The sequence below is a fragment of the Bison bison genome, unplaced genomic scaffold (genome assembly GCF_000754665.1).
Source record: "Bison bison bison isolate TAMUID 2011002044 unplaced genomic scaffold, Bison_UMD1.0 scf7180017864216, whole genome shotgun sequence".
In the NCBI taxonomy this organism is placed as follows: domain Eukaryota; kingdom Metazoa; phylum Chordata; class Mammalia; order Artiodactyla; family Bovidae; genus Bison; species Bison bison.
In genome coordinates, this window is record NW_011494788.1 from 1,110,937 (window position 1) to 1,134,438 (window position 23,502).

The 23,502-nt window shown below is 38.1% G+C and overlaps 1 protein-coding gene across 1 annotated transcript; it reads left to right on the forward strand.

Annotated features, from left to right (window-relative positions):
• The first annotated feature begins 2,873 nt into the window (after nt 1-2,873).
• On the forward strand, nt 2,874-10,900 carry NDUFA4 (NDUFA4, mitochondrial complex associated). Its single transcript, XM_010845431.1, has 4 exons — nt 2,874-3,595; nt 4,987-5,075; nt 5,703-5,763; nt 10,600-10,900. The coding sequence occupies exons 1-4, from the start codon at nt 3,554-3,556 to the stop codon at nt 10,654-10,656; spliced, it is 249 nt and encodes an 82-aa protein (XP_010843733.1). The 5' UTR covers nt 2,874-3,553; the 3' UTR covers nt 10,657-10,900.
• Nucleotides 10,901-23,502: the final 12,602 nt, after the last annotated feature.

Sequence of the window (23,502 nt, forward strand, 5' to 3'; positions counted from 1 at the left end):
AACCTCAAAACTGTTTTTTATTGACAATCGGAATGTTTTTCCCCCAATCTTCAGCAGGTTATCTTCTTTTCATTTAGGTTTCAGCTCAAATATTACCTCCTCAGAGGAATCTTCCACATTCATTTTTACTAAAATAAACTTCTTTCCTCCATGCCTCCATGTCCTCCTCTACTCATTATTCTTTTTGTTTGTTTGTCTTATTAGTCTCTAAAATGGGGTTCCCTGGTGGCTTACATGGTAAAGAATCCACCTGCAATGCAGGAAACTCAGGAGATGAGGGTTCGATCCTTGGGTCAGGAAGATCCTCCCTGGAGAGGGGAACAGCTACCCACTCTGGTATTCTTGCCTGGGAAATCTCATGCATAGAGGAGCCTGGCGTGCTACAGTCCATAGGGTAACAAAGGGTCAGACACAACTGAGTTACTAACAGGAAGTCTCTAAAATTATCTTAATTGTTTATTTATGGTTTTGAAACCATTCACCTCAGATTAGGCTTTGAACCCATGTGCAAGAATTAAACCCGGCCAAGACCCACAGCTTCCAACTGAGATCACACACCTGTTTTTAGGACCTAATGAAGCTCAGTCAGTCAGTCAGTTCAGTTGCTCAGTCATGTCCGACCGACTCTTTGCAACCCCATGGACTGCAGCATGCCAGGCCTCCCTGTCCATTACCAACTCCTGGAGTTTAGTCAAACTTATGCCCATTGAGTCAGTGATGCCATCCAACCATCTCATCCTCTGTCGTCCCCTTCTCCTCCCGCCTTCAATCTTTCCCAGCATCAGGGTCTTTTCAAATGAGTCAGCTCTTTGCATCAGGTGGCCAAAGTACTGGAGTTTCAGCTTCAACATCAGTCCTTCCAAGGAACACCCAGGACTGATCTCCTTTAGGATGGACTGGTTGGATCTCTTTGCAGTCCAGGGGACTCTGAAGAGTCTTCTCCAACACCACAGTTCAAAAGCATCAATTCTTCTGTGCTCAGCTTTCTTTATAGTCCAACTCTCACATCTATATATGACTGCTGGAAAAACCATAGCCTTGACTAGACAGACCTTTGTTGGCAAAGTAAAATCTCTGCTTTTTAATATGCTGTCTAGGTTGGTCATAACTTTTCTTCCATGGAGTCAGCGTCTTTTAATTTCATGGCTGCACTCATTATCTGGAGTGACTCAGATGAAGCTCAGGTTCTTGATATTTCATCACAGAAAGAATTCAATGAGTGACAAAGTGATAAGTAAGAGGCGGATTTATTTAGAGAGAAACACACTCCATAGACAGAGCGTGGGCCATCTCAGAAGGCAAGAGCAGTCGCAAAATGTGATGTGGTTAGCTTCTACAGGCGGAGTAATTTCATGGGCTTGAATAGGAGGATTACTTCAACTATTTTAGGGAAAGGGTGGAGAATTCCAGGAATTGGGCTGCTGCTCATTTTTTGATCTTTTATTGTCAGCCTTTGAACCATCTTGGTGCCGGTGGATGTGTCTTTCAGCTTGCTGATGTGTTACAACCAGCATATACTGAGGCTCAAATTCTAGTGGAAGTCCACTAGTCTGCCATCTTGGACCTATTTGATTCTAATCAATTTATGTCATGTCTTCAGGCTATACCATTCTTTTAAAGGTTGTGCCCTGCCCCTCTTCCCTCCTGTTTGTCTTCCCAACCAGTCTGTAAACGCCATTAGTGAGGAACAAGTTTTTCTTTCAGCTGCCATAGTTAAAACAGTGCCAGATTCAGAGTAGGTACTTAATAAAGATTTACTGAATGAATGAAAAAGATACCAGTCTTCATAAGCTTCATGTCATTTTAATAATCACCACCTCTTCTCCAGCACCACAATTTGAAAGCATCAATTCTCCAGAGCTCAGCCTTCTTTATGGTCCAATTCTCATAATCTCAATAATTGGCATCAAAATCCAGAGTTAGAATGGAACCTCTGAAACTATCCTGGATTCCCTCTTCTTCCTACTCCCATGTTTGACCAATCACAGTGTCTTGGTGCTACCTCCTAAATATCTCTGCAATCTCTTCTTCATCATCACATTTCCTACACTAGTAGAAGCTACCATTTTCTAACATGGACTATTGCAATGGCCCTTTAACCATTCCCCCATTTTTCATGTTTATCTCCAGTAATTCAATTTTCATAGACAAAGCAATAACTTAAAGTCACATCTTGCTTTTGCCTAACTCCCTAACGCTCTCAGCATAAAACCCATGCTGTGTAAATGACCACTGGTGCAACAGATCTGATCCTCCCACCACCCGCTTCCTCTACTATTCAAGTTCCAACCAAACCAGACCTCCCTTCTTAAAAAGTCTCTTTAGTTTCTGACAGTCACAACTATTACCTCTGTCTATACATCTACCTCCATTTCGTTTGGTTAATGTCTTCTCCTTCAGGTCTCCCATTACTTTTTTGGAGGAGACTTTCTTTCCAGGTCCAATTACTGGTGTGATCATTTGATTAATGCTTTAAGCTACATATGAAGTTGGGGTTCAGAGTGTTCTTGAATGCCTGGGAAGACTTCTGGGTTAAAAAAAAAAAAAAGAAAAAACAGGTAAATGAGAATTCCAGTATTGGGATACCGGAAAAAATTATTTGTAGTGACAAGACCGATAGAAACATATTTTTAGAATGCAGTTTCAGACCCAGGCAGAGGAGAGAGTGGCAATGTCGCAAAGGTCTTTGTAGCCAGGCTCCTCTGTCCGTGGGAATCTCTAGGCAAGAATACCTGGAGTGGGTTGCCATTTCCTGCTTCAGGGAATCTTCCTGTTCCAGGGATCGAACCTGTCTTCCGCATTGGAGCCACCACGGAAGCCCTGAACACTTAAGCGACGACCAGGAACTGTTTCCAGATCATATTAACAAGACTACAGCCATCTTTAAGTCATTTACTAGTTTCTAACTTCTGCTCTTCAATGACAGTCAAGGACAGGAAGCAGCTGCAGTAGTTTTAAACCGCAGTCGCTGACCTCAGCGGCTAGAGACTCGACCTGCCCTCCAGCCGGCCGGCGCCCAGCAGCCAGAGGCGCCGCGCAGCTCCCCGAGCGGCTGTCAGGGCGGCCGGCGCGCAGCCGGCACACGCGCCCCCAGCGTCTCGGCGCGCGGACCAGGCTCGTGGACGTCTAGCTAAAGGACACGGCTCTCTGAGCTCAAGGCGCTAGCGTCCGCCTGCCCGCCCCCTCTTCAAACACGAGGCCTCCCGAGAAAGTGCCCGTGTAGTCAATCGTAGGTTCTAGTTTTGACGCAAAAAAAATTACCCATTGAAAGTATGCAAGGCATAGTAATGAGACTGTTTTGCTTTGCAGTCGAACGCTGTTGATTTAGCCAGGTTAGAGCAGACGCGAGAGGGTCTGAGCCAAACAGGCATTATCCAGGACAGCTGCATCCGGGCCCTCCTGCCGCAGGCCGCCCTCTGAGCCAGGGGTCCTTCAGGTAGGAGGTCCTGAGTGACTTTGGACGTCCGCTCCTCCCAGGTGCGGTGAGTGCTTAACCTCCGGTCTTGCGGCTTAGCTTTTCTCTCGGTTTGGACTCGAGGCCTCTGTTGCAACCATGCTCCGCCAGATCATCGGTCAGGCCAAGAGGCATCCTAGCGTGAGTTCTTAAACCCTCTTCCAGTGTTCCCTTGTCTATCCTGTGGGGGTAGGCGGCTGCGTCAGTCCCCTAGGAGCTTCCTCCTTCAGCCCCTTACGGTTTCTCGGGGCTGGACCTTGCCTCACTCTGTCCTGTTCTTCTAGTTGCCCCAGGACCTTGAGTTCTGACCTTGCACGCCTTGCATTGTGGGGGTTTGGCCTCGCACGGGGGAGGTGAGGGATACTCTCGGGGAAAAGAAAATGTTGGAACAGTGAGGTGGGCGCGCGTCCTTTTGCAGGTCGGTGGTACCAGGACGGATAGTTGGGCGCTGTGTGGGTTAGACAGCAGGAAAGGTCAGTTACACTGTTTGTTGTGCTGTTAAAAGCCTTGTTTTCACTTCATTGCACCACCAGGCCTTCAGGAAAATGTGAAGGTCTCTGAGTTTAGAATCCTCAGTTTCTCTTGACGTCTTGATATTTTATGATATTTTAGGAGTGCGGAGTTTAATTGCGTTGAGAAATATATATAGAAATATAAAAGAAATATTTCACGTATTTTCCCCTTGCACGTCAACGTCCGGTGGTCCTAAAACTCAATTACTCAATCTTTTAATTTGTATTTTTAAATCTGATTGCCTAACTGCATTAAGTGTGCTAGCAGTTCGTTTCCAGAAATTATGTGCAATAGCGGTATTTATAGTAGGTGTGCTTCTATATGCTCATTCAGACTTTATTTAACAGAATTTTTGTTTTTCATAACGTCTGTATAGAAGCAAGCTTAAATAATTTGCCAAGAGCTTGTGTTTCAAGCATGCGAGAAGCTGGAATTTAATGAGAGTGGTGTATGACTATTAGGTAAAAAAGATGATATAGTTTCTTAGAAAATTTAAAATTGCAGTATAACGTTTTCCACGTTAAATCAGAATTATCTTCACATCCTTTAGAAATTCCTTTTTTTTTTTAAACTGTTGAACATAGTTAAAAGTAATCTTCCTTAAAAATGAAGTCTTTTTTTTCAAACTTCAAGACCAGATAAAAAAGGTGGTTTGAAGAGAAGGTTAATCTAGAGTTAGAACGCAGATTAGTGGTTGCCTGGGGCTGAAGATGGGGGTGTGAGTGGCAGCAGTGGCCCTGAGAGAGATTCTTGGGGTGATGGGGATGTTCTAAAACTGTATTGTGGGACGGTTGCACAACTTTATACATTTCCTGGAAATCGTTGGTTGTTGAAGTTAATGAATTTTACGGCATGTAAATCCCAATAAAGCTGTTAGAATTTTTTTAAAAAATAAAAAGATGGTTAGAGATTTGGGAATCAGTGAAGAAACTACTGTAGTCTTTTTTTGTTTACTTTTATCAGTATGTAGGTATTTGAAGATGACTGTTAATTCTCATGTATTTTGTTTTGGCTTCCAGTTGATCCCCCTCTTCATATTTATTGGAGCAGGAGGGACTGGAGCAGCACTGTATGTCACGCGCCTGGCATTGTTCAATCCCGATGTCAGGTAAGTGTTTAAAAATTTTTAGAACTTTGATGGTTTACCAAACTGATTTAGGAGCCTCAATCTTTCTAGAGAGGCAGCGTCAAGTAGTAGAAAGAAGCTGAAATTGGCTGTCGTAGATTCAGATCCCAGTTTAGATCCCAGTTCTACTGTTGTTGTTTTTTTTTTTTTTTCTGGTTCATGAAATTATTTCTAGATTTCTCTGACTTGCATTTTCTCGTTGGTGGAATAGAACTGCCAGTACCCGTTTTGTAATGTTGTGAGGATTGAGATAATAGTAACTTTATAAAACACTTAGTCAGGGTTGCTAGTATGTTTGAGTGTTTTTTGGGGGCTGTTTTTCTACAGTAGGGAATGCTTTTTTTTAAAATAAAGTTTTCTGTGACAGGGTTAGGAACAGGGATAACTGCCCCAAGGGGCTCTCTGTGTTGTACCTTTTTCTAACTTGTTCCATGGGTTTGCTTATTAGGGGTCTTTTCTCTATTTCAACTCTATAATGAAAATAACACTACTTCATCTGATAGGAAATGGAATTTGATCTATTCAAAATGATAGCTTCTTGAATATAAAACTATTTTAAATAGTATTTTGTAACTTTAATAATTATAATGTTTTATATATTTCTTCTAGTTGGGACAGAAAGAATAACCCAGAACCCTGGAACAAACTAGGTCCTAATGATCAGTACAAGGTAAGCTAAAAATTGTTTCAGAATTGCTGGAAAGTGTATTTTAATAAATTTTGTCATGGACTAGGTCTTTTTTTGAAATAGGAGATGCAAGTAAAACTCTATTATAAATGAACTTTGAGAAATTGCTAGATTGTTCTGTGAAATTAAAATGGTATATTTTTCTAATAAATATCTTTTTAAGAACTTTATTCACAAGCTTTAGAGTCTGTGTAGGAAATGAAGATAATGTCTCAATTCTGCTAATTTGACTAAGGAAAGAAAGAGATAGTATGGTTAACATTTTCTCCAGTCTTGTTTAGTGTAGTGCAGTGATTCTCAGACCTCGGCATACATTGGCATCTCTGGAGAGGTTGTTAAAAATAGATTCTTCAACTCCACCCCCAGCGGTTCTGATTCACTTGATCTGTTGTGGAAACTGAACATTTGCATTTCTGATAAAGTTTCAGATGATATTGATGGTCTTGGTCCATGGGCCACACTTTGAGTAACGAATCTAGTGGCTGGTTTGGTTGGTGGTTTTTTCTTTTTGGTATGGTTGACATATTTCAGGTGAGAATTAGTAGAAAGATGTGAAAATCAGTTGAAACTTATATTTTACCATAAACTTTCTGGGTACACCTTTTTGACATCTTTCTGCAAAACTAGTTTGTGAAACTACTCCAAAGAATGATTTCATGGACTGAGGCTATTTGCCTCCATTTACGTAATTGATACATAATTGACGTGTAATATTGTGTAAGTTGGAGGTGTACAGCTTGTTGGTTGGGTGCATTTATGTATTACACTATGATTACTACAGTAGTGTTAGCTAACACCTTTATCATGTCACATAATTATCACATTTTTGTGTTGAGAATAATTAAGAGCTAGTCTCTTAGCAACTCTGAAATTTGTGATACTGTTGATGATCATCACTATATTGTGCATTAAGCCTCCAGAACTTGTTGAGGTACTAGTCGCAAGTTTCTGCCTTTAATAAAATCTTCCCAATTTCCCCATCTTCCATCCCCTGGTAGTCACCAGTCTACTTTCTCTTTTTACAAATTCAGACTCTTTAGATTCTATTTAAGTGATGATCATACAGTATATTTGTCTTTCTCTGTCTCAGTTACCTCACTTAGCATGATGCCCATAAGGTCTATCCTTGTTGAAAATCTAAGACCATTTATTCCTCAGATGCTATGCTTCCATGTAAAATTTTTGCATATACAAAGAAAAAATCCTTGCAGTGTCATAAAGAATGTAAATTTTTGCATATACAAAGAAAAAACCCATGGCATGTCAAAGTTTTATTAGGATATGATTCGTGTACTAAGTCACTTCAGTTGAGTCCAACTCTTTGTGACCCTATGGACTGTCAGAGAGTCAAAGGGTGAGACAGAGGATGAGATGGTTGGATGGCATCACCAATTCAATGGACATGAGTTTGTGCAAGCTCCAGGAGTTGATGATGGACAGGGAAGCCTGGCGTACTGCAGTTCATGGGGTCTCAAAGAGTTGGACACGACTGAGTGACTTAACTGATGGACTGTAGCCCACAAGTCTATTCTGTCCATGGGGTTCTCCAGGCAAGAATACTGGAGTGAGTTGCCATGTCCTCCTCCAGGGATCTTCTCAATCCAGGGATCAAACCCTCATCTCTTATGTCTCCTGCATTGGCAGGTGGGTTCTTTACCACTAGGGCCACCTGGGAAGCCCTTTATATACCATACAGTTTACCCACTTAAAGTATATAACTTGCTGTGAATTTTCCACTATGCCAGGCTCTTTCATCAAAAACTAGCAGTTTCTTTGAGCACTGTTAGGGAGAAGTATCCAGAGCAAGGAGTGTTTAGGACCTTTTGGCAGATATATTCCTTATTACAGAAATATGCTGTCATTACTGATGACAGCAGCTTTTAAAATAATTACCACCTTTTGCAGACTCCAAGCCTTATGTTCAACCTTCTGATTATAATTGGGCTTCCAAATCTTCAACAGATTTCTCTACAAGAAACAAAAATGTACTGGTGAACCTGAAGTGAGCCATCTTAATTTGTGTCACATTTTGCCTCAAAAAATGACACACAAGCATCCTGTTTTTTTCTCTTCTGTAAATTTAAGTCCATTCTGGAGAAAATGATTCCACATCCAATAAACTTTGAAAAAGGAAATAGCAGCAACCAAAAAACCCCAGGCCTTGGTCCCCTCACCCCAAGAGCGTATTGGAATCTCTGGTATGTAGTTCAGAAAACTCCCCAGGTGATTATGATAATGAAACTGATTACCAGTGTTTTAAAATACAATGTTCATGGGGTCACAAAGAATCAGACACGACTTAGTGACTGAACAGCAGCAACAAGAATATGGTAACACATGCCAGGATAAGGCCATGTGAGCTGGAAATGGAACGTTGCCTCAGCAGAAATCTAATGTGTGTGGCATAGATTGGGCTGTAAATAGCTAACATACTGGTATTAGCCTGGAAAAAGGAATCATATAATGGCAAAATATCTGAAGTGTCACCTGCTATAACTTGGAAAGCAGACCTTGTGCCTAAAGAGTTCATTATAAAAGATTTTGGAAAACAGGATGTTAGTAGACTATTGCTGGCTCTACTTGCCAAGAGATGAGTTTAGAAGGATTCGGACATTTGCAAGCAGAAATAGAAGGGAGCCAAGTCCAAAAACTTGGGAGCTTGGCATGGATGATGTCTACTACTGCTCTTAAACCCAAACGCTGAGGTAGGCTAGGTTATTCTTTCTCTGTCATTCACTTCCTCTCACCTAAGAGAATTTTTTTTTTGGCCCTTTTAACACCAGGTTTGGTTATGTGACTTGCTCTGGCAAATCAAAGAAAGTGGTATCTGCCACTTATAATCAAGCGTGCGGTTCGTCCATTGTTCTTTTCCATTTCCCTCCTGAGACCAAATTGACAGTTAGGGCTTCTCATTCAGCCCAGATTAAAATGAAAAGAACAGAGCAGTGAGCTTAGAAAGGCAGATAATGTGAATGAAAAATAAACCTTTCTTGAAAGCCGCTATGATTTGGTGGTTATTTTTTGCTATTTCACATTCTAGCAAAAGCTAACTAATACAAGAGAGTAGGCTGAGATAGCATTTAAGCATTGAAGGTCTAGCAGCATTTCTCAACTGGATAAAATACCCTGAAGCCAAGATCAGAATATGCTGTGCCTTCCCAGCTGTTGTTTCAGAAACTGCCGAGGTAGCTACCATTAAATTGAGAAAAGGATTGGGGACATGGAAGCTGAAAAATAAAGCAGATTTGAAAATTACTTTGACAGAGAACTCTGATACTGGTACATGGAGCTGAATAAAGCAAACATATCAGAAGTCTGCTTAGTTTTGAGAAAATTAGCAAAAATACTGTGAACTTTCCACTCTGCTTGGGTGTAGGAGCTTGATCCTGCTTCTGACAACTTGATAACTTGATCCCAGTGGCTTCTTTTCTAAAGAATGAGTAAGGTTGTGATCATTAAGATAAATGATTCTGCCGATAGTGCCTGGGATCTTTTAAAACAGCCCATAAATATTTCTTAAAATACAACCTGCAGTTCCTTTTATAAATACTCTGTTTAACATTTTGTTAGTGTGTTACAGATGAACAGTTGGTTTCTTTCAAGTCTCTGTCTTATTTCAGTTACTTCATAGGAGAATACTGTCAGAAGGAAAAATACTACTTTATGACTGATTCATACCTTAATGTTTATAAAGTGTATAAACGTCTACATATGTATCTCAAGGATAAGCTTCACAACCTGGGAATTTTTTTAAAAGTCAAATTAAGAATTTTTCAATTAGAGATCAAGAAGTTAGGGTATGTTTCAAGAAATAAAAGGGTTTGAAGAAACAATGGACACAGATCTATGAGCTTCTTGTTTAAAAACTGAAGAAAATGATGATGAATTCTGCACTTCGGATACTTTTGGAGTTAAATAATACAGTTTTCAAGTAATTATAGCATAGCCTCTTCAGTATTCTTTGGCATAAGATTATAGCCTTGTCTGGGCTTATTACGAATCCTGTTTCCTTAGTAGGATTGTTAGAGCAGTTACAAGTATAAATCATTTTTTTTTTAATTATTGGGAGTTAGAGGCAGTTTTTAAAGAAATGATAGTAAAATATATTTCAAATTAAGTTGAATATAGGCACATTTTTGAAAATTTAAAAATTTCCAAAATACATTTAAATATATTTAAAAGCTTTTGTGCCAAAGGTGGTAAAGTATAAATTTGATTTTGATGCATTCTGGGTTAGGAAATTAAGGAAACCCCTAAGTGAAAGAGAGAGAAAAATGGAAAGAAAAGCCATCAAAGCAGGCCAGTTTGTATCTAAAAACTAACAGAAACAAACATGCAACAAAGCATGACTTTATATTATTAGCTGATCTTTATTGCTTTAAACCTTTCCCATCTAAATTATAGCACTTTGCTGACCAAATAAGGATAATAATTGATACTCATTCTGTTGGAGATTCACTCCTGTACCTAATGGAAATGAAAGGAAAAATGTAACAATTGGAAGTATATGTCAGAAGAATTCATAATTATTCACCTTGAAAAGAAGAATTTTTTATAAGTTCCAACAGATCATACTGACTCTGCTTTTCTGAGGAAGACTGAATATTTTTACCGAAGACTGAATATTTTTACCTTACGAAAACCATTATTAAGGACTGGAATTTTAACGTCTTTGTTTGAATGACTTTTATATTGTTAAATATTTTTAATAATTCATGTCTATAATTGTTACTATATAAAGCTGAATAAAAATGATCTTAAACTTCTATATCATCTTTGTGTATATGATTATCTAAAATATCTTTTTTCTTTTCCAAGTTCTACTCTGTGAATGTAGATTACAGCAAACTGAAGAAAGAAGGTCCAGACTTCTAAATGAAATATTTCACTGTAAAGCTGATTTGAATGAAGGTCTTCCAGAAGCCATCCGCACAATTTTCCACTTAACCAGGAAATATTTCCCCTCTAAATGCACGAAATCACTTTGGTGTATTGTGGTGGGGTTTACACTGATGAATAAATAGTCTGAAACTTGATATGTGTCATTATTTAATGCTGAAACTCTACTCTGAACTTCATAACTTAGGAGATGGGAAATAAACTATTGAAATTTAAGGAATTTCTTGAGTTTCTGTGTATTCATGTAACTTGAAAATAAGACTTCAAGCAGCTCTAATAAGACACTTTCATTTTGTGTACAGGCCGTTGTTAGTGCTGGGGCATATTTAAGAACTGGAATTATAAATGAAAGGTAGATTTGGAAGATTATTCAAGCCTCTTTGGGATTGGTGAGATGAAAACCTCTGAATTTCTGTTACTGGCTGATATTGAAGTATGTGCTGTTGTTAATACTGGTTTTTACTCTGTCATTCATTCTCTCTACTGAAAATTTTATAGGTTGTCAGTTGCCATGGTCTGGCTGGGGATTGTAGTTGGATCTGACTCCATCACTACTCACCGAGTGAGTGGCCAAGAAGAGCTCTTGAGAACTTCTGAGTTTTGGCAGGTTTTCAAAGGCTAGGAAGTACGCTAGCAATTTTGATCCAATGAGCAGAACATTTCAGTGGTGGCTAATCAAGAATTAGCCATGTCATATATCAGTTTTCCACGTGGTGTGTGTAGATCATGACATTGTAGGAGCTTCAGGAATTTAGTGAGACAATTTTAGATTTTAATATATAGGTCTATGTTATACATAGTTTGTGTTTACAAAGTAATGGTACATTTTACTTGTCAGGAACTGAATTAAATGTTCATGTGAATTATCTCAAATACTTAACAAATATTTTTTTAAATAGTAAGGAAACCAAGACCAATTAAATCAAGATTAAATTATTCAAGTTCATTCCATTAGTCAAATGTGAATCAGTTACCCTTTGGTGTCTGGGAGATTTGTTTCGGGAACACTGGTTCTCCCGTTTCCCGCAGATACCAAAATTCACAGACGCTCAGGTTCCTTATATAAAATGGCGCAGTGCAGTCGACCCTCTGTATCCATGAAAGCAGAACACATGAATGCATTTGAATGCATCTTTTTGTGTTTGAACCCAGGTAGTCTTGAATGTAGAATTGACCACTTCAAGCTCCTTGTCTTTCAATAATGTTTATCCTCAGAGTTTCTCAGCCTTGCCATTGTTGACCTTCTGAGTCAGCTGTCAGATTGTTGTAGTAGGGTGGGTTTTTATTTTATATTAGCGTGGTTAGTAGTGTGCTTGTCCTCTGCCATATATGCCAGTGACATTCTCTGTCCACGTTGTAAAACTAAAAATGCTTGCAGACATTGCCAAATGTTACTTGGTGCACAAAATTGCCCCATTCCCACCCGTGTCAGGAACCACTCTGGATGCTTTGGTACAAATCACCTCAAGGTTTAAAATTATGAAAAGATACAGGGATTTAGTCAAAATTCCTAAATAATTGAAAGACAAAGATTTTATGAAGTATTTCCAAATAAATGCCTTACATTTTTTAGTACTAGAAAATTGTCTTTTAAGACTCTTTAATAATCTCTTTGTGATCAGTATTTCTGGACTTGCCCACACAAAAATGTAAAATTTGGCATGAGACATGTCTTGAAGAAACTACATCCAATTACTGCTGTTACAGACACTGAAGTGGTAATGGAAGTTGACTGTTGCTGCAACAGATACGAATGCTGCCAGGAAAAATAACATGCCATTTTTTTTACCCTTGAATGAATTTGTTTAGAATTATACTTTTACTGTACTGCTTATTTAAATATACAGCAGATTACTTTGTCATTTCCTCATCTTAATGAGGTCACCAGGCAAAACTGTGTTTCAGGATAGGTGTTGCCTTGGGTAGCATATTTGTATATTTGAAAAATTGCCATTTTCAGAATTGACAGATGCTTCCCAGGAGGTACTTGAATCAACCGTTAATATTCACTGGGAGGACTGATGCTGAAGCTGAAGCTCCAATACTTTGGCCATCTGATGTGAAGAGCTGACTCACTGGGAAAGACCCTGATGCTGGGAAAGATTGAAGACAGGAGAAGGGGATGACAGAGGACGAGATGGTTGTATGGCATCATGGTGGATATGAGTTGGAGCAAGCTCTGGGAGATGGTGAAGGACAGGGAAGCCTGGTGTGCTGCAGTCCATGGGGTCAGAGTCACACAACTTTGCAACTGAACAACAGGGTATGTGAAACAAGAAGCAAGCAAAAATTATACTGAATTTTGCTTTTTTCAAGTCTGTTAACCCACCCTGATCAGGTTTTACCTTTAGCACTTAACTAAAAATGCTTCAGTTTTGGGCATCACTGACTTCCACGTTTCTAAATTTAAAAGTCGATTATCATTGCTCACTTTGACCTAATAGAGTTTACCCAACTCCTTGAAATATTCCTTCACTGTCTAGAACGACATGCTGTGCTTGTTTTTCTGTACGACTTTGGCTTTTCTACTCAGTCTGTTGGTGATACACTTTCGTTTCCATGAGCTTTTAATATTGGAGTGCACCAAAGAAAAAAAAACACTGGACTTTTTCACTATCTGAACTCTTCATCCAGTTTCATGTTTTCAAGTACCATCCTTTGGCTGTTAAAAGTAATTTTTCAGACCAGGTCTCTTTTCATGTGTGTTTGTGTATGTGTATCTCTATTCACTTGACCTCTCCATGTGGATTCTTAGAGGCATCTTTAAGATGTCCGATATGAACTTGTAAACATCTCAATTTCTGCCTCCATAGTCCTCAGTCCCACTGTTTTCAATATTGTCAGTTTATAGGAATGCCATCCTTAGTAGTTCAGTCCAAGATCCTCAGAGTCTTCATTAACTCTTCAACACTCAGTATCTACTATATTTGAGTATGTTTACTATACCTTCAAAATAATACCCAGAATCTCACTATTTTCAGCACATAATTTCCCCACTGTCACCTTGGCCTTAAGCCATCATCTAACATGAAGTAATAAATAACCTCTCAACTGGGTCTCCCTGTCTACAATCTGTTCTTAACAACAGCAGCCAAAGTGATCTTTAATATATTCCTTTGTTCAATATTCACCAACATTTTCCTGTTTTACTCAGTAAAAGCTAGATTGTTTTGTTGCTAAGTCGTGTCTGACTTTTGCGACCACATGGACTGTAGCCTGCCAGGCTCCTCTGTCTATGGGATTTCCCAGGCAAGAATACTAGAATGGGTTGCCATTTCTTTCTCCAGGGACTCTTCCCAACCCAGGGATCAAACCCGAGTCTCCTGAATTGCAGGTAGATTCTTTACCGCAGTAAAACTTTATGACTACTTTTTAAATATCTTCCTCTACTAAAATGTAAGCTCTATGAGTACAAGAATATTTGGCCATTTTGTTTGTTGAAATATCCTCAGCACCTGGAATGGTACCTGGCATATAGTTGGTGTTCAAGAAATATTTGGTAAGTGAATGAATAAAGGACCAATTCATCAGGTGTCTAGACTGGCTAACCTTAAGTTGCTACAAGTGATTTTTGACAGAGGCAGAGAACCAGAATTAGAAATATTGAACACTTTTAGTGAAAGGGCTCTGAGCTATACGTCATCAACCCCAGTGGATATGTTTTTAATAGGTCTTTTAAAATTTCCAACTAAAGCATCATCTTTATACTGAAAAACATCTATCCTGACATTTCAAGCTTATTTTCTTATTTCACAACATTTTAATTAGGATGAATCTGAATGAAGGAAAAGTTAGGTACAAGCACAAATAAAACTAGATGAGTCCTCCTTTCATTTAAAAAAAAAAATTCCCCAAAGTCCATATACCATATTCACCATTTCCAAAAGATATCCATTTTCTTTTCTTCCCATTTTTCTCCTTTCCACTTATAAAAGCAATGCATGCTCAGCATAACTAAAATAATTCACAGAAAGCATTTTTTATATATCCAAGGCTTTCCTTCAATGGTATCAGAGAATATGTTGGAATGCTACTCTGTTACCACTTTCTCAAAAATGCTCAAATAGGGCACGCAGGAACTTTGTTATCTGAACAAATAGCAGTTACTGTAGAGCAAAACAGAACCTCTAAATTTGAAATTTAAACTTCAAGTAAAAATATACATAGAAATTATATATATATTTATTACACATAAGTGTTTCTCATTGTAGCAGCTTGTCCCTTTCCTCTAGGGTGATTGATAGAATTCATCTTTGGAGGAAATCTCCACTTTTCTTGAGTAGGTAGAAGGTAAAAAAGACAAGAGAAAGGGTTACAAGAAGGCATCTCATATCAAGATGAAACTGATAACACCAGTGGATAACATCATTGAGCCAGGGACAATATATATTACTTCATTTACTAATTGTAACATTGTAAGGCTATGGTTTTTCCTGTGGTCATGTATGTATGTGAGAGTTGGACTGTGAAGAAGGCTGAGTGCCGAAGAATTGATGCTTTTAAACTGTAGTGTTGGAGAAGACTCTTGAGGGTCCCTTGGACTGCAAGGAGATCCAACCAGTCCATTCTGAAGAGATCAGCCCTGGGATTTCTTTGGAAGGAATGATGCTAAAGCTGAAACTCCAGTACTTTGGGCACCTCATGCGAAGAGTTGGCTCATTGGACAAGACTGATGCTGGGAGGGATTGGGGGCAGGAGGAGAAGGGGGCGACAGAGGGTGAGATGGCTGGATGGCATCACTGACTCGATGGATGTGAGTCTGAGTGAACTCCGGGAGTTGGTGATGGACAGGAAGGCTTGGCGTGCTGCGATTCATGGGGTCGCAAAGAGTCGGACACGACTGAGTGACTGAACTGAACTGAAGGCTGACTTACTACTCAACCCCCTCCCCCACCAACTTTTTTAGACAAGTGAAGAGAACAAGACAGAAAAATATGCCCAGGGCTGTATTTAACTAGGGAGTGGTATAGAGTCAAGCTTTGAATCCAGATAGTGTGACTTCACGTTCATTTCCCTGAACCTGCTAGACATGTCTGATAGGGTTGTCTTTAGAATTAAATAAGATAATATATGTAAGAGGCTTAATATATCTCCTGGCAAAATAAGTATTACTTAAATATTATATAATTTGTATTATAAGGCCTAGAGTTCATTTCTTTCTCTCCTTCCATCAGAAATTTAATGGGAAACTTAAAAGCCATATTATAAAAAGCTTAAAGGAAAGAAAAGAACTGTTCAGTAAAAGCTTATCCAACTACCGACAATCTGATCCAGTAATTTTTTATTGTAAATATCACTGATTTCAAGGTGACTCCCCTTTTATACCAGAGCTATAAGTCTAAGAAGTGTGATTTATGTTTCTCCCTAGGTTTGCTCAAGCAATGCTTGCCCACATAGCATGCCATAATAATGTTCCACCCTCTCTGATTTGCATTATGACTCCGTGAATTAAAATCTTGTTATGTAGGTCATTTCTCCAGTTGAAAATGATACTGAGTTAATCCATGCCTGATATTGAAAGAATTTTTTGATGCTGTTTGAATGATAAATAGCACTGGAAAAATTTATCTCAGGTCTTTTTTCCTGCTGTTGTTTTTTTAATCTTAAAAGGCAGCAGCTTGTATATTCTATACAAAGCTTTTCTGTTTGTTTCTAACCAAAGATTTTCTAGGAAAAGAGTTAATACTATATAATATTTTCAGACTCCATAATGATCCATCCTAAATAAAGATACTCTACAAACTTAATTTGTTTTAGACTGGTCAAAAAGTAATTTATCCTTTCTTGTTATATAGTATATTTCAGTATATTAAATTACAAAGCAACTTTGTTAGGAGAATCTTGGCAAATTGCTAAATTGTTAAATCCTATTGTTTTCATAAGGAGTTTGCCTCATGTTCCCTCTTGAAGCAGTGGTGTGCAGGTAAATGTTTAACAACAAGCTCTCCAGAGGGGAAAATCCTGATTTGTAGCGTTTGCAGATTTCTGTGGTTGGCAGATGAATGCCTTCCCCTAAATTAATTCCTGGAACCTAAGAATAAATGTGTTTATATGGCAAAGGAGAAGTGAAATTGTACATGAAATTACTGTTGGTAATCAGCTGACTTTAAAATAGGGACATTATCCTGGATTATTCAGAGCCCAGTGTAATTGAAGAATCCTTAAAAGTGAAAGAGGGAGTCTGAAGGGGAAAGTCAGAGGGAAACGTGACTATAAAAGAATGATAAAATAAATGCAATGTTGCTGGCTTCAAAGATGGAGAAAGGAGATCATGAGCCAAGAAATGTGGGAAGCTTCAAAGAAGCTGGAAAACCTATGGAAATGAATTCTCTTAGTGCTTCCAAAAAGGAATTCAGTCCAGTGAATTCTAATTAATATAACTGTGAGATAGCAATTTGTGTATTAAGCCATTAAATTCATGATAATTTGTTATAGGAGCAATGGGAAAACTAATACATCTACTGTGGCAGAGTTTAAGGTATCATCTTGTATTTTCAATCGAAGGTTGGAAAAATGCGAGAAGAATTAGCTCTTGAGAGCTGATGTTGAACTCATTCTAACACGGCACTGAGTGGACTCAAATAGGAAAAGATTTGTTCATTTTCTCCTTATATTTCCTAGTAGAATAAAAAACTCAATAAAAAGTGACTAATTGAAAACCTCTTACTATTATTAAGCTGTTTGCTTGTATTTTCTTTTTTGTTTTGTTTTTCCTTAGAGTCTAAGGCAACTGGAAGGAAGGAAATGGACATCTAGGGAGGGGAAAGAGAATGGGAGGAGGTGATCACGTTGAACAACTCTTGAGGGTGACGACAGTACAAATGATGTCCCGTTTAGCTGAACAGAATCAAGTCCCCAACATGCTTTCAGATTTTTATACATAGTGCTTTTTAAAAAATTGTTCACTAGAAACTAAAAAATCAGTATTATATACAGAAAAGAGAACAGGGTTTGAATAACATAGAACTTTAGTCCCTATCCAGCCAAAAAAACCAAAAATAAACTCAAGGGATGAAAAACACCATAATGGAAACGAAGAGGGCCTTTGATGGGCCAAATGTAAACTGGACAGAACTGAGGGAAAAAAATCTGAGCTAGAGGATATATCAATAGGATCCTTGGAAACTGGAAAGCAAAGAGAACAAAGACTAACAAACAAAAGAATATGCAAGTTGTGTGGAACAACTTCACACATAAGTGTAACGGAAATAGAAGGAGAAAAAGAGAGACAGGAGCAGAAGAAATACTTGAATAATAATGACTGAGGATTTGCCAAAATTAATGTCATAAGCTAGCTCACAGATCCGTGAGGACACTGAGCAGGTAAATGCCAAAAAAAAACTATCCCTAGGCATATTAATTTTAAACTACTGAAAGTCAAGGATAAAAAAAAAAATCCTAAAAGAAGCCAGAGGAAAAACAATTACTTGTAGAGGAACAGAGGTGAGAATTACATTTAGCTTCCCTCAGAAACAATGCAAGCAAGAAGAGAGTGGAGTGAAGTATTTTAAATGTTCTGAGAAAGAAAATGCACCTCCCTAGAATTCTGTGCCCTGCAAAATTGTTCAAAAGTGAAGTAGAAATAATGACTCTCAAACAAAAGCTGATGGAATTCGTTGCCAATAGATCTGCCTTGCAAGAAATGGTAAAAGAAGTTCTTTAAGAGAAGAGAAATAATGTAGGTCAGAAACTTGGATTTGCTTGAAGGAAAGGGAGTACATGGAAGAAGGAATAAATGAAGGTAAAATAAAAATTTTAATTTTCCTTCATAATTTAATACTAACAACGCATTTATATGCTGTGGATTCAATGCAGCCATGTATTTACGTGCTTTAGATTCAGTGTATCCCCAATCAAAGTCTTGGTAAGTTATTTTTGTGGATATTGACAAATTGATTCGAAAACTTTTAAGGAGATGCAAAAGAGTCAGAATCACCAACACAATATTGAAGGAGAATAAAGTTGGAAAACTGACAGTACCCATCTTCAAGGCTTACTAGAAAGCCATAGTAATCAAGATTGTCTCATGCTGGAAAAGAAAACATAGATTAATGAAACAGAATCAAGAATCCAGAAAGAATGGTACATCCACTTTGGAAAACAGATTGTGTGTGTGTGTGGGGGGGGGAGGGCAGTTTCTTATATAACTGAACATACTATAGGAGCCAGATATTTCTCTCCTTGATATTTACCCAGAAGAGTTGTAAACTTGTGCCCACAGAAAAACTGTACGTGGATATTTATAGCAGCTGTCAAATAATAATTGTCAAAAGTTGAAAGAAGCCAAGATGTCCTTCAGTAGGTACAAGGATTGAACTGTGGTATATCCGATAACAATTGAATATTATTCAGCACTAAAAAGATATGAGCTATCAACCCATGAAAAGACATGGAAGAATCTTGAATACATATTACTGAATGAAAGAAGCCGTCCTGAAAGGCTCCATTACTGTATGAGTCCAACTATATGATACTGTGAAAAAGACAGCTGTAGAGACAGTTCAAAGTTCAGCAGTTGCCAGGGGTTGAGGTAAGAATACATAAATGGAATACAAAGGATTTTTAAGGCACTGAAAATACTCTGCTTGGTACCATAATGATGGATATGTGTCATCATACACGTGTCCAGACCCATAGGATAAATAGCAAGGCTGAACCATAATGTAAACTGTGGACTTGGGATGATTGTGATGTGTCAGTTTAGGTTCATCAGTTGTAACAAATGTACCATTTTGGTGGAGGGTGTTGATAATGGGGGTGGGGGTTCATGCATATGTAGGGCAAGGGCTATGTGGGAAATCTTTGTATCTTCCCCTCAAGTTTTCTGTGAACCTAAATCTGCTCTAAAAAATAAAATCTTTTAAATCTTAAAATCTTTTAAATCTTAAAATCTTAAAATGAAGAGAAGAAAGGAAGGTTAAAAAAATCCACTGTGACTTTCAATAAATCTGCAATTCTTTTCCCCTTTGCGTCTCTCGTAACACATGGCCACGGACTATATTTATGATGGTTACAAAAACTTTATAAGTAAATCTACTTCCCATTTCACACATCTTGATTGTTGCACCGAGGTTTTCTTTGTATCCCCGAGAAGAGTGTCTGTGTCTGTTTTGTTTATCCTTGTATCTCCAGGGCCTGACAGTGTCTGCACTTAATATACCTGCAAGTATTCATTGATTGAATATATAGAACATAATGTGATTGCAGAGGCTTTTGATTTATAGACATTTTCAGAGTGATAGTACAACTTAATTTGTAGATGGTAGTTGAATTTTGAATGAATGTTTAAAAGTGGAAACTCAAGTGCTTATATGTTATTAAAATGAAAATAAAATGCAATAGAATGTTTTTTATAAATACCCAAGGGCTTATATATGAAACATCAATAAACTAGCTATTGAAAAACCCTAATTACTGGCAGTTTACCATGTAGATACCTTATATGATGTTTCTATGTGGAAGTTACTAATTTGAATTTCTCTAGAAAAATAATGTATATAGGCGTTTTTAGTTTATCACTATAATATGGTGATGTACCCCCTCTTACTAGAATCCCACAGTGCCTAATAGTCATGAATAAATTTATAGACATGTTTTTCATATTGAAGCAAAATGACTATGAGCATGAAATATCCTCTTCTTTTAGTTTCCTTACTGCAGGCGAATACAACAAAGGACCTAATGGATAGTGAGAATAAATTACTATATGGAGAAATAAGAACTGTATGCCTATTACTAGTTTTTAGGTCCATAGACAAGGAAACAAAAATAGATCATACTGCTGGTCCATATTGGTATAAAATATAATTTTAATTCTAGTTTTAAAGTTGATTTTCAAATAAGTGTAATTTTTGAATTCAGCTAAATGTTGCCAGGAGAAGAAAATGAGTTTGGTATTTGCTGGCATATCAATTTGTAAACATGATCACAGATCATAAATTGCAAGAAATACAGTGCTGTTTATTTTTTAGATTGCAGTGAGAATTAGTTCACTGGAAAGAAAACAGAAAGGCATTTTAGCTAATTTGTATTGCTTCTTAAAAGCACAAACCTAATAAAATAGTATGTTAGGAAAGAAAAGCTTAGAAAACAAAGAACATGGAGAAACATTGAATAATCAGACTGCTAGGGATAAAAAGTAAAGCTTAAGGTATTAGCAGGATTAATTTTGCTCTTGCTTTCTGTAATGGATAGGGAGGGGAGAGAAGGGAGCTCTTGTTTAAATGTGCAAGGCTGTTTACATGGGTTATCTCACTTTTTATCCTCACATCAGTCCTTTTGGGCTGCTGTTGTTTTACTAATTTCAATATCAAAAAAATAAAGTTCAAGGAGGCTGGTTAAGTAAGTCGCACTACCATCTTATAAAAGCAGGCATTTGAATCTAGATCTACATAGCTCCAAAGTCCTTCCTCTTGCCACTATTTTCAGCTGTGCTCATCAAGGGGTGCCAGTAATTTGAGTCCTGATGCCACAGGCACAATGATCTGGTATTAAGAATCTACAACCTGGTGGGAATGACTTAAATTTGCCTTAACTGTAGCTTAACTTTGCCTTTGAGTATTTTTATTCCTATATTAACAGATGAAGAAATTGGAGTAGAGAAGTTAAAGGAAATTATGGTTACACAGGACACAAATTGCTGAAATGGAATTTGAAATCAGAAATGGTAACTCCAGAGCACACAAACTTAACTACTGTGCTAAAATGTCAGGCCTTATGGAAGAGGAAATATAATCCTTTCTCCCTACCACAGCTTTCATTATCTCCTGGTGATTTATGGGAAGGTGGCTGAGGATAAGGGGGCGAAGTGGGGAGGGGAGTGTAGAGGGAAGAGAACTCAAATGCAGTTCTTTAATTAATTACTTTGGTGTTTGTTTCATGCCTCTTACCTGCTTTTGATATATGTTGTGGGAGACAGGAAAACAAAAGGTATATTTGGATAGTGATAAATAGGAATATAAGGTATAAGGCTTTTAGCATGAGGTATGCAAGCTGGTAGTCAGAGATAAGACTGAAATGTGTGTTGAGGACAGATCAAGAAAGGAAGAAAAGATAAGAGTGGATTTTATATGGTGGTTGAAGAGAAACATTTATGATGGATACAATTAGAGATTTGCTTTTGGAAGATTAATCTGGCATAACTGTACATGTGAATTTGAGAGAGGAGACATTGGGATCAAAGTCCAACTGAAAAGCTATTTAAAAAATGATTTAGACTACATGAATTTATTAGGGAAATAATCCTTGTTAAAACAGAAAAATCCCCCTATGTTAGTCATCTCAGGCTGCCATAACAAAACCATACACATAATGGTTTAAACAAAGGAAATGTATTTTCTTGCAGTTCGTTCTGGAAGCTGGAAGACTGAGATTAGGGTGCCTGCAAGGGTTGGTTTCTGGTGAGAACACTTCCTGGGAGGTAACCTTCTCTATGTTATGACATGGCCGAGGGAGAGACAGCAAATTCCCTGGTGTCTCTTTATGAGGCCACTAACGCCATCATGAGGGCTTCCCTGGTAGCTCAATGGTAAAGAATCCACTTGCCAATGTAAGAGACACAGGGGACGCAGGTTTGATCCTTGGCTTGAGGAGATTCCCTGGAGAAGGAAATGCAACCCACTCCAGTATTTTTGCCTGGAGAATCCCATTGACAGAGATGCCTGGTGGGCTCCAGTCCACGGAGTCACAAAAGAGTCAGACGTGACTTAGCGACTAAACAACAACAATGCCATCATGAGCCCCACTCCTAACCTCTTCTAACCCTAATCACTTCCCAAAGGCCCCATATCAAATACTATCATACTGGAGTTTAGGGCTTCAACATATACATTATGGGGGAATATAAACATTCACTCCATTATACCCCACATCTTCATGGCTTAACTGAATAGAATTTAATGAAGTTTGATATGTTTTCCTTGGTGGGAAGTTTTCAATATGGGTCATGTTCAAAGTTGAGATTGATCCCTGCATGATGCATAATAGTTTCTACAGCAAGGAGTGAGTGTAGTTTTTTCTATGCTAGGTCTGAACATATCTCCTATTAGAGACTTAAGAATTATGAGATGAACTCTCTGCCTCCCACATACTCAATAATATAATATATAATCGTGTATGATACCAGATAATCCCAGGAAACATACCCATTCAGAAAGAAGAGTAGGAACACACATCAGTCTCTGGTCCATTATGGCTCTGAAATCTCTCCATGGTATGAGAGTCCCCTTCCCTAGGGATAGGGAGTGTCCCTTGATTGGGTAATTCTAGTTTCTGGGAGATGCATCTCAGTCCATTGTTCTCTGTGTTTCTTAGGTCTTTTCTTTTAAAGAGTACTTTTCAGTATTCCCCTTGGTCTCACCTAAAATAAATACTGGAGAATATGCCCTCCCTGGGTACTTAGTAAATTTTTTTGAACCTGCTTTTTGTCTGAGGAAAGTTAGAGGCCAGGGGTTGTTCTAAGACTCTAATGGTCTCACATATTTCTAGTCTAGGTTCATGATTTATCTGACAGAAAAATGCTCTTGTAAACTTAATAGGCATTTAATCTGATTCCAGTGACTTTTACATGCCTATCACACACCTGCAGCTCTTTTAAAGACATAGATAGGTTTACTACATATCTTTTCTTTCTAACCACCTTCTTCTCTCTATTACTCTCACTCTCATCTCATTATGATCTCTTAGTATTTCACCTTAATTGGAGTACCTTGGACTTATCAGACTCCGACAGCAGAAACATACCCCTAATTTATTTACCTTGGGGCATTTTGTCCAACTGAAAGTATTTACTGGGTGCCAACTCAATTTATGCACAAACCTTAG

Coding starts and splice junctions, on each gene's coding strand:
- NDUFA4 (XM_010845431.1), top strand. CDS start 3,554: ATGCTCCGCCAGATCATCGGTCAGGCCAAGAGGCATCCTAGC. Junction 3,596..4,986: donor AGGCCAAGAGGCATCCTAGC/GTGAGTTCTTAA, acceptor TTTGGCTTCCAG/TTGATCCCCCTCTTCATATT. Junction 5,076..5,702: donor TTGTTCAATCCCGATGTCAG/GTAAGTGTTTAA, acceptor TATTTCTTCTAG/TTGGGACAGAAAGAATAACC.